General features: G+C 44.3%; 1 protein-coding gene across 1 annotated transcript in view; it reads right to left on the bottom strand.

Moving 5' to 3' along the window:
* LOC144721608 (uncharacterized) overlaps nucleotides 1-8,703 on the bottom strand; it is a 29,494-nt gene extending 20,791 nt beyond the window's left edge. Inside the window, exons 1-4 of the mRNA XM_078599381.1 lie at nucleotides 8,537-8,703; nucleotides 2,763-2,897; nucleotides 1,659-1,759; nucleotides 575-720 (exon numbers count right to left, since the gene is read on the bottom strand). Of these exons, the coding sequence (XP_078455507.1) occupies nucleotides 575-720; nucleotides 1,659-1,759; nucleotides 2,763-2,897; nucleotides 8,537-8,694 (540 nt within the window). The 5' untranslated portion in view covers nucleotides 8,695-8,703. The remainder of the gene's footprint in view (nucleotides 1-574; nucleotides 721-1,658; nucleotides 1,760-2,762; nucleotides 2,898-8,536) is intronic.
* Between the last annotated feature and the right edge of the window lie 7,601 nt (nucleotides 8,704-16,304).

Here is a 16,304-nt window from a genome sequence, read left to right as displayed (position 1 = left end):
AAATAGGAAACAATAACGAAATGTATCCACAAAGTGCAAACTCTGGATTATAACTTTTTTTTGCAATTTCAAGAAGGCAATATTTGGTGATTGTGTTGTGCAAATATGGACAAAAAGATGCGATGAGACGGGCTGTGGAGTTGACAGCAGCGGAGGGCAGAAGGAGTGAAGCGCGACTGAAGGTGAGATGTAAGGACGTGGTGGAGCGAGGTATGAGCACGGTGGCTGTGACAGGAAAAGAGGCGCAGTACAGAAGAAGCACATGGAGAAAGAAAATCCTAGTCACTAACTGCATGCGGCAATGGGACGTTTGGCTTAGATTCTCTGAAAAAGTTGCGCCTATATGTCCACTGCATTATGCGGTGCTTAGAATTCTTCGAGCCAGTAATAATCACAATCCGTGAGGCTTAGCTGAAAATAACGATGATGAAAAGGTTGGAACTGACAAAAACGATTTCTGTAACCTTATACGAATGGCGTATGTATCTTTTTTTTAATGTAAACTATCATCAGTGGCCGGTGTAATATATGTACACAAACGTGCGAGGATCACAAGCACAAGTGAAATGTTTACCTTAATGTCGAGCAGGGGGTCTGGGTGCTGGACACTTCTTGAGAATTCCCCAGCCACCTCCCCCTTGTGCTTAACAAGCCAGTGCTTGCCATCTCGGCTCACCTCTCCCACCCAATTCTTCACGTCGATACAAAAGACTCCCTTTCCTGGCAAGAGACGGCAGGGCCGTTGATTACGCGACGATGCCGAAAGCCACATAGGGCAGCGAGCGCTGGCTTGTTCATTAAAGAGAGAAAAATGTGCACACACACATCCGCGATCAGACGGAGCCCTGCAAACTATTATTGCGATGCGGGAAACGACGCAGAGAAGATATGACATACCGGGAAGAAATAAATAAATAAACAGATATACACCGCATTCATCTATAACACGATGGCCTTAAAAGGAACAATGTGTAACAGGTGATGTGTTGGGCAATGTTTCTGTGCTACGAAGGGTCATTGCCAAATGCGTGGCATAAAATACATATTTCCTTACAGGGCAGTGCCATCAACGAATGTGGTGAGTTTCCTTGTTAATTAGCACGGGTGGCTACGCACGGTGCGAAGGAAGTTCAACAAAAAACAAAGATCCCCCGTATAGCCTGAACAGACTGTAGGGGCAAGTGCTGTTAGCGAGCACCTATGAAGGCCAGAACGGTACACGAGGGGGTGGGTGGCCAGCACCACGCCCGACCGCCTTTGTCTCCCTAGTGGCGATGTTTACACACCGCACCAGGTACTCATTTAAGGCTGAGTCGACCTAGGGGAGGCCCAGGACCGGTTCAGATAATCGTCACTGGTGTTAGCGGTGAGCGGGAATCGAACCCGGGTCGCCAGGTTCATAGCGCAGCGCGCTAAACGCTACATACACACATACACACACCTACATGACTGTGCTTGTGCACCACTGCCTAAAAGAGCATCACCAAATGACTTGTCCTGCGTAGGTTTCCGCGGTTCTACTGTACAGCTCTCAATTCAGTCGTTGGAGAAGCTCGTATCACGTGGAGCGAAACGTTGGACATTAGCGCCGAGCGAACCGAGGTGCAACCGATGAAAACAATCTGGAGAAACACGGTCACCGTTGCCCTCAGACTGACCTGTGAGGACAACCAAACTGATTTCTTGCTTAACTTTTTTAAACCGGTCAGGGATTCGCAGACCACAGAAAATGCTGTCGTTTGTCATCTTGCAAACATTCCTAGTTGGGAGAAAAAGAAACGCCACACGTGTTGAGATGCTCACAATTACGGCATCGGGGCCACCGAAGCCTTGCACATGAATCTGAATTAAAAACAAAAAAACGAGCAGCTGGTCTCAGCCCGGTCATGAATGACTGCACACACACACAAAAACACACACAATCGTGTTGAATTTGGCTAAATTCCGGTTCTGATATTTCAAATATCGGTTTGTTACGTGGCAAACATTACTCTCATGTGCAGAGTGGGTAGGAGCATGCTGCCCTCTATTGTGCTGATCAGAGGTCACTTGAAGGCAAAGCCGTGGCCATGAAGTCAACATTGGGGGGGACCAAATCTTCCAGGGTGTCTGGGGGTCTCAACCAAGAAAAATATGTAAACTTTAAAACTAATTTCCTGCCTAAAATATTTAAAAAATTCACTAACACATGAGATGGACTTTTTATTTATTTTTTACAATAATGTCTAATAATGTATCGTATTACATTGCTCTGTTTTTACTTTTTTTACCATTTCCTGTTTCATTGTATGTAATGGCAGAGATTAGGCATTAATAAAGTCCAACCATAACCACAATCATATAAACAGAAATCTATGCATTGATTTATATGAAGGCCAGATATTGTGGCCAAGGTTTAGCAAATTGTTGTTTTTATTTACATAGCATAGCAATTTTTTATAGCAATATATTGGGGGGGGGGGGCATTTTGAGAATATTTGAATATTGGGGGGGGGGGGGAATGTGTGTCCCCCCAATATATAATATAATTACGGCGTTGCTTGAAGGCATCTCAGAGCTAGCTCTGTTGATATCCACTTCCGTGGGCCATCGTCTAACGCCAAGAGGCTGCGCTGTTCTGCGGGAGGCCTCGATTGATGCCTCGTCTCAAGGCATGACGCCGATGGCACAATTGGGATAAAGTTGGGCGGGGGGGGGGGAAATTACCAAACAAATATAACATAAGGTAGAAAAAAAGTAGCTGCCGAGATTTGTTTTTGTACCGAAGATTTGTGGCCAGTTGTTGCAGGGCTTTCCGTTCCTGTTGAACATCTTCACTCTCCTTGTGACAAACAGGTGTGCTCGCCAGCTGCGCCTGCAGCAAGCGGCTGTTAATCTTCAACATGACTGCTGCAGAACTGGAAATCACACAAAGTCACAATGCAAGGAGCACAATAGAGTACAGTGTGGATAATGACATTGGGGAGTGGTGGCTCGGCGGTTAGCGCACTGCACTGGTGAACCGGGGTGTGTAGCCAATATGCATTTGTAGGTGTCCAGACACTCCCTACTATGTTTAGATATCTTTATTTATTTTATATATAAGAAACAGCCACAAATGTTGCACCCCTGGTCGGCACAAAGACAAAGATCCCCCCTTAAAGACGATTGGGGCAAGTGCTGTAAGCGAGCACCTATGAAGACCAGCATGACACACGAGGGGGTGGGTGGCCTGCACCGCGCCTGGCCGCCTTTGTCTTCCCAGTGGTGATGTTTACACACTGCACCTGGTACTGATTTGAGGTTAACCTCGAGGGGAGGCTCAGAATCGATTCAGATATTTGCCACGGTTATTGAACTCGGCTCGCTGGGTTAATATGGGGTGCCCTTGTGGCGAGATGTTATCTCCCTCGCCTGGTATGCAGGAGGTCATGGGTTTCAATCCAAACCCTGACGATGCCTGTGTATTTGGAGTTTGCATGTTATTTCTTTCTCCCCGTAGTCGCATGGATTTTCTCCGGGTCCTCACAGGTTTTCCCCTCCACATTTAGAAACGTGCGTTTAGATTATTTGACTGATATAAAAACATTTCCACATGATAAGCCACTTAGTTGAGCTTTTGTTTGTGGCCAGGTCGCTTCTGAAAAATATCTAATAGCTCAGTGGGCCTTACCTGGTAGAATGAGAAAATAGTTTAAAGTATTAATGTCTAAGAGGCATCAGCAGATGCCACATGCAATGTTGACACTTCTACGTGAAGAATGAGGCCAAGAGTCAGCTACATTTTAACCACGTGCACATTCTTAGAGCAGCAAGTCAGAAAGCCAAGTCACACGCAAACAGTAACACAAACCTCTAACGCTGGGAACACAGGCCACAAACAACCTAAATATAGACAGAGGTTGTGGCAAACTGCTTGGGTTATTGCGGGCTATCCTATATGCTCATCAATTACAAATGCCATGAGATGTTGAGTCTCGTGCCTATTCTAAAATAAGAATTCATGGAAAAGGATTTGTTTTCCCGGCAGTGGGCACAGTATTAATGCCATGTTTGTTTACCATGCATCAGCACACACCATTTCACCCTCATGGATGATAATATTGTGGGCCGTTATCATTCCACTGCTGGATGAAGGCCTCCCCATGCTATACAACAGTCATGGGGTATTCTTTAAACATACTTCACCACGTTGGTCAATGTGGGTTGGTGAAGACGGGTGTCCAGGATTGGTTCAGACATCACTCGCCACGAATATTAGCCAAGGCCGAGATTCAAAATCAGGTTGCTTGGCTCATTGCGTAGCACACTAGCCACTGAAGTGCCACTGCATCGCCACACATCATCAGCAAATGTAACATGATTAACACGTCTTTGATTTCAGCAGTTTACAGTGCGTAAACATGTGTTTATTACATGTATTCAATAGTGCGCATATGTTTAAATACATTATTAAATTGAAGCACAGAAAAAGATAAACACTTGGATCAGAGAATACAGTATATGGTGGTTAAATGCATAATTGAAACGGGTTAAGAAAAGTAAGTTTGTTCAGGCAGGACACATCAGCCAAGGAATGGAATATATGTTGAGAGGATTTTCACTGAGGAGATTACCGGATGAAATCAGCTCATGTGTAGGTGGTACAACATGTGACTTGTTACATTGCATGCCTGTGTGTGTGTGTTGAACTTCTTTCGCACTGTACGCAGCCAACCGTGCTTACCAGAGATGGCTTGTGGAGACCTTCGACCAGCAGTGACTCTATCATGGCTGAAGACGACGTATTAAAATGCCCCTCGCTTGGAACTTACTCAACAGGTAACAAAATAAACGAATGTAAGATAGTTGGCATCATTTACCATTTATTTACCCACTCATTAACTACCCCAACATATGTAACTTCAAACTCTTAATGGCTTTATAGACGGTTCATCTTTGAGTCAACTCGTCTGAAATTTACTGCATAGTGTAGTGGGATTTCTAAGAACACAGTGTAAGCAAGGCACACGTGTGAGGGTAATTTTGGGTCACTGCAAAAGGCAATTAAAGCTGATAATTGTTTTTTTACCCTTCTATCTGGCAACAAAACTGACACCTTTTTTTTTTATAAGGAGTCATGTTTGCAAAAACCGCAATACCTGCAGCCATAATGCAAACAAAAAACATAACTCTGATCATATATGCACTGTCCTTGAAGTTGATTGGTCCACACCCGAGACAGCTTTCCTTAGAGCCTATTCTTACATGGGTTGGCCTTTTGGCGTCATCTGGTCCAACCCATGTGAGACTAGGCTCTAAGGAAAGCTGTCTCGGGTGTGGACCTATCAAATTCAAGGACAGTGCATATATTATCAGAGTTATGTTTTTTGTTTGCATTACGACTGCAGGTATTGTGGTCTATGCAAACATGCCTCCTTGTAAAAAAAGGTGTCAGTTTTGTTGCCAGATAGAAGGGTAAAAAAACAATTATCATATTTTTTACTGGCAAATGTGGTTCCAATGGTGCAATTAAAGCTATAATGAATGTATACAATAGAGTCATCATCCATATACCCTTTCCAGCCTCTGTTAAGCAATCCAGTCGAAGGCACCTACAATTTATGGGCACAATAACATGCACTGTGTCAGGAGCAAGGAGGCTTCTCTATGTTAAAGTTGAAAGTGAAAACTGGAAAGAAAACAAAACCCCCACAATATATGGAACAGAAACAACATCTCAATAACCAGACCAGCACCTTGGTGACACTTGGTATTTAGGTCTGCATTATTTTAATAATGATTCTGTTTGCTGGTTATTGAGATTGTTAGAGAAAGCAAAGACTTGGGGAGGTCTTCATCCAGCAGTGGACTGATCATGGCTTTTGATTGTGTGATGATGATGACAAAACTGAACGAGAGGTGGTATTCTTTTAATAGAGGGCACAATGAAGGGTGCACAAATGGAGCATATGCATTATAGTGATCTTTTTTGTACATAGATCAATGTCCTGATGGGACAATGAGTGTAAGCACTGGTGGCAGAACAGGTGGAACTTGGGATGAATGGAAGAGTGCACGTTAATATGAATAAAGAGATGCAAATTAAAGAAGCACAAAACCACGTGAAAGACAATGGTACTCCAAGGAGCAATTCAAAAACAAGCCACTTTAAAATCTACATTGAAAAGTATTTTTTAAAACTGCTTTTGTGTTTAGTTTGTTGTCCTTCCCCTGCACCTCCGATTAGCGCCGTTGGTTACGTACGGCGCGAAAGAAGTTCAACATACAGCAGAACTATGTCAATATTCATACCAACATGTATCAGCCATGATCAATCCACTCCTGAACGAAGGCCTCACCAAAATGACTGCCATGCTTCAGGGTCTCACAATGCATCACCCACCCACCACCCGCATGCAAGCCAAACCCAATGCTCCATCTCTACGGTGGATGCACCGAAGGCACTTTCGTTTCATTGGCTGCCACCCAGTAGTTATTTTTGCCCACCGGCCATCAACCCTTCGAGAGAATTAACCAGAGGCATGTAATGGCCCTTTATTTGGCCAGAAAAGCCTCACAGAGTCTCAAGACTCTTTTTCAGTAGGGTGCTGTTACTTTGGGATGTCTGGCCGATTCCATTATTGACTTGTTTGGTTTATGTTGGAATAAACAAGAGAAAACCCACCACACATATGACGGGGGGGGGGGGGTAACACGAAAAGCTTTGCAAAGATCGACGCAATGACCCACTGGTGTATTGCCCTCTCCTGGCCACCTTGCAGCCCTGGCCTGCAACGCCTGGTGCACCAGGCAGTCTCCCATCCAAGTACTAACCAAGCTAAACAAGACAGTCTCTCATACAAGTACTAAACAGGTTTAATCTTGTTCAGCGTCTGAAATCTGCTGAAGTTGGACACGTTCAAAATGATTTTGGCATCGCCAGTGAACATGCAATACAAAACGTGGTCACGTGGTTTTTGTAAAAAAAAAAACGTGAGTCATATTACTGAATGGCTACTTTCCAGGTATGTCAGCTTCAGTGCTGATATAGATCTCAGCTCAGCAGATTTCAGCCTGGTCAGTACTTTGATGGAAGATGGCAATGCTGTATCTGCACTGAAACTGATCTGTCTGGTCACGACATTTTCCAAGAATTAGGCAATCAAATCAAAAGACTTGAAAGTAAATGACGCTAGAAACTAATACTAAATTAATAAAAATGAACAGCCCTCTGTCAATCCACTTCTGGAAGAGGGCCTCCCCAGTACTCTGTGGTTTATTTGACCATACTTCAAGCTGGTAAGGGCGGGTTGGTGTACAACTGGGAGCATAGGTGCATGCAATTATTTTATTGCACCGCCCTCTACTGCCCACCACGTAGAATCGCAGCCTACAACACCTGTTTATGCGTGGTTGAATGTCACTAATAAAAGCACTATCCAGGCGCCAACTTGCTTAGCTTCCGAGATCTGACAGGATCGGGCGCATTCCTAGTGATTTTGTCATAGGCAGCAGTAAGAAAATAAAATAACTTCAGGAAATCTTCAAAAAAAATATAATAGGCAGGAAAATACAACGGTAGCAGACGTAATATGAAGATGCATTATGAAATAGCCCTACCTCTGACATGAGTAGCCCTAATCTGCACTGACTGCTTCAGTCGGATGTTTGTCAGGCACAGCCGACAGTATTTTCCACAACACAAATACGCCCACTAACCAAAACAAGCCACCATCAAACAACGTAAAAGTAGACAGCCCATAGAATATTTCGTGTATCCTGAACACGGCACCACAATTACCCTCTGGAGCAGCGGTTCCCAAAAGTTTCTTCTTCAAGTGTTTCAACTCGCAGACTCTGCTCGCTGTTTGAAATCGTACATTTCCTTCATGAGGGATGTTATTATTTGTCTTTTCCGCAGACTCCCTGTCGTCGACTACCAGCGGTTGCGTGAACTACCAGCGGTTGCGTTAACAAGCAATTGCAGGGCTGCACCTTTGTGCTCACGCAAAAAAAAACCCATTAAAGCCACACAGTGAGATTACACAAACACGATACAGTAGCCGGCTTCACCAACCCACATTGACCAGCGTGGTGAAGTATGACCGAACCGAACCATCCCCTCCCATCCCAAGACAAGTACGGCATGGTGGGGAAGCAGCCCTCACCCCCCTCATCATCCAGCAGTGGAGTGACAAAGGTCTGAGCACGTACAACACGCGTGCGCAACTCACACTAACAACAACAGCAGCAGCATCACGTGCTGTCAACCAATAATAACTCCTTACACCCAGAGCACGTGGAGCCGCTCAATTAAGCCAATGAGCGAGCAGCTGATAACCGTGTTAACTGTATCACTTTTGTTCTCGTTTACTGCCACAAACACAAAGATTTGCACCCCCTCCCGAAAGACAACAACGCACCGCCGAGCCAGGCGCTGTTAGCGAGCACCTATGACTTCAGGCAACAGCCCGTGCCTGTGCGCACTGGGGGTGTCGTCTCGAACCGTCGATCGGGACGTCTCTCCCCAGTGGCGGTGTTGTACGTGCGCCACACGATTTCGATTGAACCTTACCTTCCACCGCTCCGCGGCAGCTTGAGCTCGGGAAGGGACAGAGCGCAGACTGAGTCACGGCTGTCCGATGTGCTCCCGCCAGCCGGTAAACAGAGTTGACGTGTAGCCGGAGCGATGGGAATACGTGACGAAGCCAGGAGCGGCCCCGCCAACGTCATTTATACAGAAATAAGCACTGCGGCTAACGAGTGTGCTGGCCGCTTATCGAGGACGCGTGGCGCAGCAAAGTTAAGCAACGAGTATGGATGGCTGGGCAATTGTGTGTGTGTGTGTATAGCCCAGTGGTCGAGACTAAGGACGGAGTGACAGCCGAAGGAGGGAGCACAGTCGGGGCGATTAAATGAGTTCGTGTGCAGGTGATGCACGGGGTTGTTACATCCGCGGGACGGTGAGAGTTGGTGACGCGGCTTGGGTAGGGTTCATCCAGCAGTGGATAAGGTCATCGTGGCGAATAATGATGATGACGAAAACGCATGCAAGGATTCGCCCACCCAAGATTCGATCAACCAAGATTCGATCAATTGTCCCGAATCGGTGTTGCGATTCCACGTACAAACATCGATGATCTCCTTGGTTCTTTCGGTAAAGTCACGTAGAAGGGAAATAATAAAATAATAAAAATAAAACGTAATAAAATAATTCTCACGACGTTTCGGCCACAACGCAAGCAGCCGTCCTCAGGCGAAGAGGACGGCTGCTTGCGTTGTGGCCGAAACGTCGTGAGAATTATTTTATTATGTTTTATTTTTATTCTTTTATTACTTCCCTTCTACGTGACTTTACCGAAAGAACCAAGAACATGAATCCCTGCAGTCACGAAAGCTTTAAATCGAAAAATACAACATCGATGAGTTTATGTTTCGGTTGCATTCGCCTCCTTGCATTGTGCTATCCAGCGTTGTTTTAAGTTGTCGTTAATAACATCTGAATAAAGGTAAGTCAAAGATAAATGCGCACCCCTGCTATTATCGACCCTGACGCTTGTATTTTTCGAGTTTGCATGTTCTCCCCGTGGTCGCGTGGACTTTTCCCCGGGTCCTCCTGTTTTACCCTCCACGTTTAGAAACACGCGTTTAGGAGTATTTGGCTGCTTTTAATTTCCACGCGATGAGCCACTTCGTTGAGCAATCATTTGTGGCCAGGTCGCTTCTGAAAAAAGAGCTTTGTAGCTCAGTGGGCCTTACCTGGTAAAATAAAATAAATAAAAAAGTAGTCGTAGTAGTCGTAGTACTTACGCGACTGCTGTCGGAAGGGCCTCCACTAGCGGGGCATCTGTCGGGAGCCCGGTTCTTGAGGGTGTTTGGTCTACTCTTCCATGCCGGTCACACGTCTTCGCAGAAGTGGGGAGTGCTCACACTTTGCCGCAGCACAGGCGACCTGCCGAATTAGTGTGGCAAAGCAATTTCTACTCGTGGTTTTATAGAGGCGGGGTGAGGTATTTAAGCCACTTTGCTGTATTCGTTCAACTGCCGCGCCGACAAATCGCATTGAACCGGCGATCTCTAAATTGAAAGTCCAGCGCGCTATCAATTAACACCGATCAGGAAATTATGATCACGTGAAATTTATTTCTGTATGTATAGTTGCATTCAACTTCTGCATTGACAGCAAGCGGAGCAGGTTGTAGGATACACCGTGTTTTTAAATAGTATTTTGAAGTTTGTATTATTGTTTAACATGTGTTGTGTTTCATAACACGTTTGAGACGGCACTCGGATACTTGAAGTCATCGGCATTAAAACGCCTCGGGGTGTTTTTTTAATCAACACTTTCCAGGAAGAAAAAAAAGCTGTAATGCATTAGCTCTGTCCGTCTGTAACGTGGGGGCAGGATAACTCGCGTAAAGGTTATCCAATGTGAACGAAACTCTCGTATGAAGTAGTGCTGCTGTTAGGAACGTACCCGATTGAAAACCGGACAAATTGATCAAAAGGTGACTGGAGCAAGGTGGTGGGGGTCTGAAAAATGAGCAGCAAGCAAGGGGGCAAAACACGAAATGTCACCCCCTGCCCCCACCACCTGCCTCAGCGACTGGTCTCATCCGACCCGTGAACAGTTGCACCGCCTGCACACTCGATGGTTACATCACCCAGTGAAGTGCCGAGAACACTGGTTGTTCTTTCTCGTTGCTGATCTCCCAAATATGTCCTGAGCTACCTAAAACGTTTATGATATGAATGCATATTTTCATGAACGTGGTCATTATAACGTGTTATTGCTCGAAGCCTAACCCTAGAAGATAACTGGTAGAGCACTAACGAGAAGAATAACATCAGCCTCGAAGCTAACAACATCACTTGTATACTGTTATCAGTATATTTCGACAGTCGTATATCAATATGGGATTTTTTTTCCACTCAAGCATCGTTGTGTTTATCATTGAAGCTTAACGCAAAAAAACATTCCGTTACCCTCACAGTCGCCTCTCCCTCCCTTAATTCCCTGCCATGCACATTCTGCAGTAAACAAGGAGCTCGCTGTGCCACATCGAGCCCCAATGCAGGCCCATATTAAAAACAAAATAACTCGTTGGTAAAAATAATGCATATGTATTACGTAACGATTTCCAACATGTGCTTGGAAGGATTTAATTTGTACGGAAGTCGGTGGGTAGTTGTCAGGGTAAATGTGTTTGTATACGGTCCTATTTTCTATGGTTTGTCTCCAAGTTCTGTGCAGCCATTTGATTAATGTGGCCATTGCTATAGGACAAGTCCCTAATCGCAACACAACTTAATATATGTATGTTGAACTTCTTAATACTGAAGTTTCGTCATATTGGAAGCACACCCCCCTCACCCCAGATGGATGGAGAGAGCGAATTCATGAACACTTTTAATCTTCGTTGGAAGGAATTAACAAGGAATAATTTCTACCTAAGGTAATGACTATAACTTAAGTCTGAATTATGATTTAGCACCAACACATGCTGCATGAACTGCTCTGGGGGCAGAGATATGCAGCACACAGGCCACCAATCACAACTTAATGCTCAGGACAAGAGGGCATCGTGGCCAAAGCCGTTGATGTCACCACACCTTGCCAGCGGTTTCTATCTTCTGCCAGATCTTGCAGCTGCTGCACAGTAGACACCTCCAATCTCCAAAATCTTCCTGAAGAGTATCTCACCAATGAAATCTGTAAATGAGGAGATAACCCATCATAACAGGAACATCTGTGCAGTATCGCACCATCTCGTGTTAGGTCGTCCTCTCAGTTGTCAGGATTCGTGGTGAAGATTCCAACACCCTGCCCTCAATATGTGAAAGAATATTCCATGCAGGTGAAAGAGGTTTTTTACAATTACACTCGTTGACTTTGCCTGACTGAGGCCACAAGAATTGGCCTCCTGATAAATTGCTTGTGGCCACGTGTGTGCAGATGTTGGATTGTGGCAGATATAAGAAAAACCACATCGCACTTTGACATGTTTTAGACCTATTTGATAATCCAACGTAATCTCTCAGAGAAGCTGCTCGGCCATAGGAGTTCATAGCTAATGTGTGATAACATCACATGATGGATTATGGCATAGATCTCCAGGCAACAGCCACATCTCCCTCTGGCCTTGTCCCATAATGCCAGTGGGAACCCCACTTAATTAGCTAACAGTCTCTTGGCTGCCAATGTTGAACATTTTGTCTCAACCTCTTTTGAGTGAGACTTTCATAGCAGAATACGTCTACATCAAACTCACTGGGGAACTGAGATGTGTGAAAATGTTGGATTTGTGAACATCTGTACAAAAGTACAGTTACACCTTGCACACTTACTGCAATGGTCGTCGTTTGGTTCGGGCGGATATGTGACGGTCGGATTTCGAAACTGAGATTTGGCTCTTATGTTGGCTGGGCTGCACCGTAGTGGTGATGATACTTAATAGAGGAAAAAGCATATATTGCATGTAATGGGTTCACATATCCCCTGCAGCCACAAGAGGCACTACCATTATTTACATTTGCCATGATCTTTTTTATAATAATAATAAAAATGCATTAACCTTTATAAAACCACGACTGTATGAAGGCCTTCCCATGCTCTGTTAGACAGGAGGGTTGTTTGGCCATGCTTCACCACGTTGGTCAGTACAGCTCGGTCCCTTTACAGAGAGAAAATTAAAGGCCACTCTCAGGCAGAGGTCGCAAACGGGTTTTGATTCCTTACCCGTACCAGGCCGCACCAGGGTCGCAAACGGGTACCCGTACCCGTACCCGTACCCGGCCGTACCCGTACCCTACCCGTACCCGGCCGGGTATCGGGTAGGGTACGGATATCGGGTACCTAATTGCAACCTCTGGGATGAAGCCACGTTGCAGGCGCGGGTGGGTTGATTCTAGGAACTTGAATTGTGAGAAGAGACAAGACGATGGGAAATGAGTGACAAACGGTGACTCACCAGTGACTCACGGTACTACCCGTACCCATACCCGTCCGCACCAGGGTCGCAAACGGGTAGCCGGGTATCGGGTAGGGTACGGGTATCGGGTACCCGGTTGCGACCTCTGCTCTCAGGTATGGGGGCACCCGCGGCTGCCGGTTTTGCTGATAAGACAGGACCTGTGCTGTATTTCATTTTGCACTTTCCAGCACACTGATATAAGGGTCTCACTTCCATCGATTGGAGGGGGCCTCGGCATTGTAGGAAAAAAAAAATCCCTCCAGTGACCCCACTGCAAATCACATTCCATTATCCCACTGCTGATCACTGCCCAATGGAATTTGCAGTCACGTCAAACAACGGGACACCTCGAGAACTCCCAGCATGGCACAGAAATGAAATGATGTAATGCATCGACATTGTAAGTGAATCATACGTGTTCTTTTATTAGGAGTCACTAGGACTTACAAGCGATGGTTTGGTGAGGGTTGAGAGCTGGGGATTTCCAGAAAGGCTTTTTTTCTGTTTAGCGACAAACCAGCGTTCTACTATTATTTGTCTCACCATAATCATTGCTATTGTCACAGCAAAGTGTCAACAGTTGAAAACCAACACACAAGGTAACCGCATCGGCATCGGCAGAATTTAGATGTGAGGGTGGAGTGGTTGTGCAGAAATGAGCGCACTCCACTGTGAGCCCACCAACCTGAGCTCGATATCCATCTATGGCGAACCATCAGTGGTAAGTGATATTTGAGCCGGCCGAGCCCTGCCTCCTTCACCCAACCTGCTCTGATCAGCATGGTGAAGTATGGTAAAAAAAAAACTCATAACTGACAAGGTGTGGACAGCCCTTTAGCCAGCAGTGGATTGATAACGGCTGCTGTATTATCATTATTATTATTAAAGCCATGAACCACATCCAATGACAGATTCTGTTTGGTTGTGCTTGCACGGATCTATCCAACTCCATGTGGGCCCAGAGTGGCTGCAGCTCGGACAGGAATGAGAAGGAAACCCCCAGCGATCTGTGTACACAAGAAGCGCAGGACTTAAAGATTTATGCCGCAGTAATGTGTATTTATTTATTCAGGAAAGGAGAATTGCTAGTGCCTTAGCGCTGCCAATCTTCCCCTTAGCTACCACGCCTTGGGTTCCCACCCAAGCTAAACATCATTCATCATGAGTCCTTAGGCCACCTGAGGCCAACACCAAGTTACAATCAACTTTGCTAATTGCTACTTAAAGAGAACTCTTCACTGAGAACAGTCCTAAAGCTACACACTCCAGTTTGTCTCGCAATAATTCACATGGTTCATTCAAAAAACATACACGTGTAATTCAATTGTTTTTAAGCTATCCCTGTTTAGAGTAACAACCCTTAATTACGCAAGAGCTTGAGGATACTTTTTTAAAGGACACTAATAGCTACCAGAACAAGATCAGTGTTTTAGTCACTGGTTTGTTACTATAAAGGGTACAAAAAACACTATCCGCTGATTACTAAATAATCATTGCATTAAAAATTGCTCAGTAATTTTCTTTTTATACGCAACATTATGGCGCTACGCTGTATTGGGCATGTTTCTAATTATTGTAGGGCATCTAGAGATGCAGTTACAATTAAATGCTGAATGAATCCAAATGATATTATGTTTATTTTTTACATTCAGCTTATATGTATAAAAATGCGTGGTGTTCAGAATGTGCAAATCTGACTTTATAAACGCTTTTGGGGAGAAGTGCCGGCGTCAGGCTGCACGCGTACAGTTTACAGAGTGTTATTAACCTCAGCAATTTCAAAACTGTCTTTCATTCACCGTACAGGCTACCGTGTATTTATTTCACTTTTACAGCCTATTCATGCGTAATCATGAGCAGAAAAAACCTGTATACAAATATCATTACAAAAACCATCAAATCTGAAGTTGTTTTATTATCAGATTTGAGAGAAAATGGTTTACAGGCATTAACCTCTGTGCATTTGTCTTTCAAATAGCATGCCTACTCCTCCATGCATGCAAGAGGCCCTACCCAATGAGGATTATGAGTGAATAATGGCAGGTCAGTAAGAACTGACCCATTATATTAAAATGCATTGGCTCTTTAAAGATAACAAATGGTTTGCGCCCCCCCCCCCCCGTTCTTTTGTGGAGCAGGACTTCCCGTATTTGCCAGTTGCGGAGTCACCATATGGTGCCAAAAAATTGCAGCTGCCCGTGTGATTGATCTACTTGTTTCAAGCAATTAAAAGCGTGTACACCTGCGTGCTCACTGTCTTGGCCATTACCCTAGGCATGAGCCCATAATGAAATCCTTTTTTGGGGAAAATGAGTAGGACATTAATAAAAAGGGGGGTGTATTAATTAATCAGGACGGCCCTATAAATACTGCCGCGGCATGCCTCCTGAATTTTTTACAACTTCCTTACATGCGCATGCAAAAATATTCATGCGGTGCAACAAAATCCTTCTTTAGCTCGTGCCACAAATACTTCAGCTGTGTCTTAATGCGTTTCTTTTGTTTCGTTTTCGTTGTTAAATTCATTTTTCAGACGTGCACTGCTTCATGCAGATGAAGCAATGTTACACATCTTTTTTTGTTGGTGCGTTAACTGACAGAACTAAGTCATTCCTGGTAATTAAATTCAATTCGAAGTCATTTTTAAATGCCACATATTTGTCACTTTAACAAAAGAGGGCACACATTCTCGGTTTAGTAATTGCTGGCAGGAGACATAGAAAATCGTCTGCAGTGTGCAAAATTATTCATAAACAAAGTTTAATTTTGTATGTCAGTTCTTGAAATTTGGTACTGTATTGTGCATGCTTTCTTGCAAAAAAAGGATGCCAGTCAGACTCATTTATGGGGGTGCCTGTTCTGATTTAAAACCATTTTTTTGGATTCGTCGGTGTGATTTATATATTGTGTTCCTGGTGTAAACAGCCAGGTTTTAAAAATTTAACAGAAGTGGCTTGTTAATTTGATGGGGACCTTTTGCATGCAGTAATTGACTTAACAAATTAGACCATACATGAGTTCTCTCCATAATTAAAAGTGTGAATTAAATGCAGTAATTCTTGCTAATAGGTTTTAATCAGTGGAATTTTTGAATTGAAATAGAAGTGGATAACATTCCAAAAAAATCAAAAGCGAATTACTGTAAGTAATGATTTTCTCCCCACGACTTTTTCCAATGAAGTTAATTATAGCAGAGCTTTGATTAAAGATGTTTTGCATTAAAATGTAGTTAAGACCCTTGGGTTAATGGAGTAGCAGTAAATACCGTATGCAAATGTGACCCATTCAATTGATTGAGGATTATGCTAATCTCTAAACAAGGGTTTGGTATGTTAACCTACAATACCAACTAGAGGAATATTTGCCACT

The sequence above is a fragment of the Lampetra planeri genome, chromosome 12 (genome assembly GCF_965212315.1).
Source record: "Lampetra planeri chromosome 12, kcLamPlan1.2.h2, whole genome shotgun sequence".
In the NCBI taxonomy this organism is placed as follows: Eukaryota; Metazoa; Chordata; class Hyperoartia; order Petromyzontiformes; family Petromyzontidae; genus Lampetra; species Lampetra planeri.
Note: the sequence above shows the minus strand (reverse complement) of the source record. Positions and strands in the feature narration are given on the sequence as shown.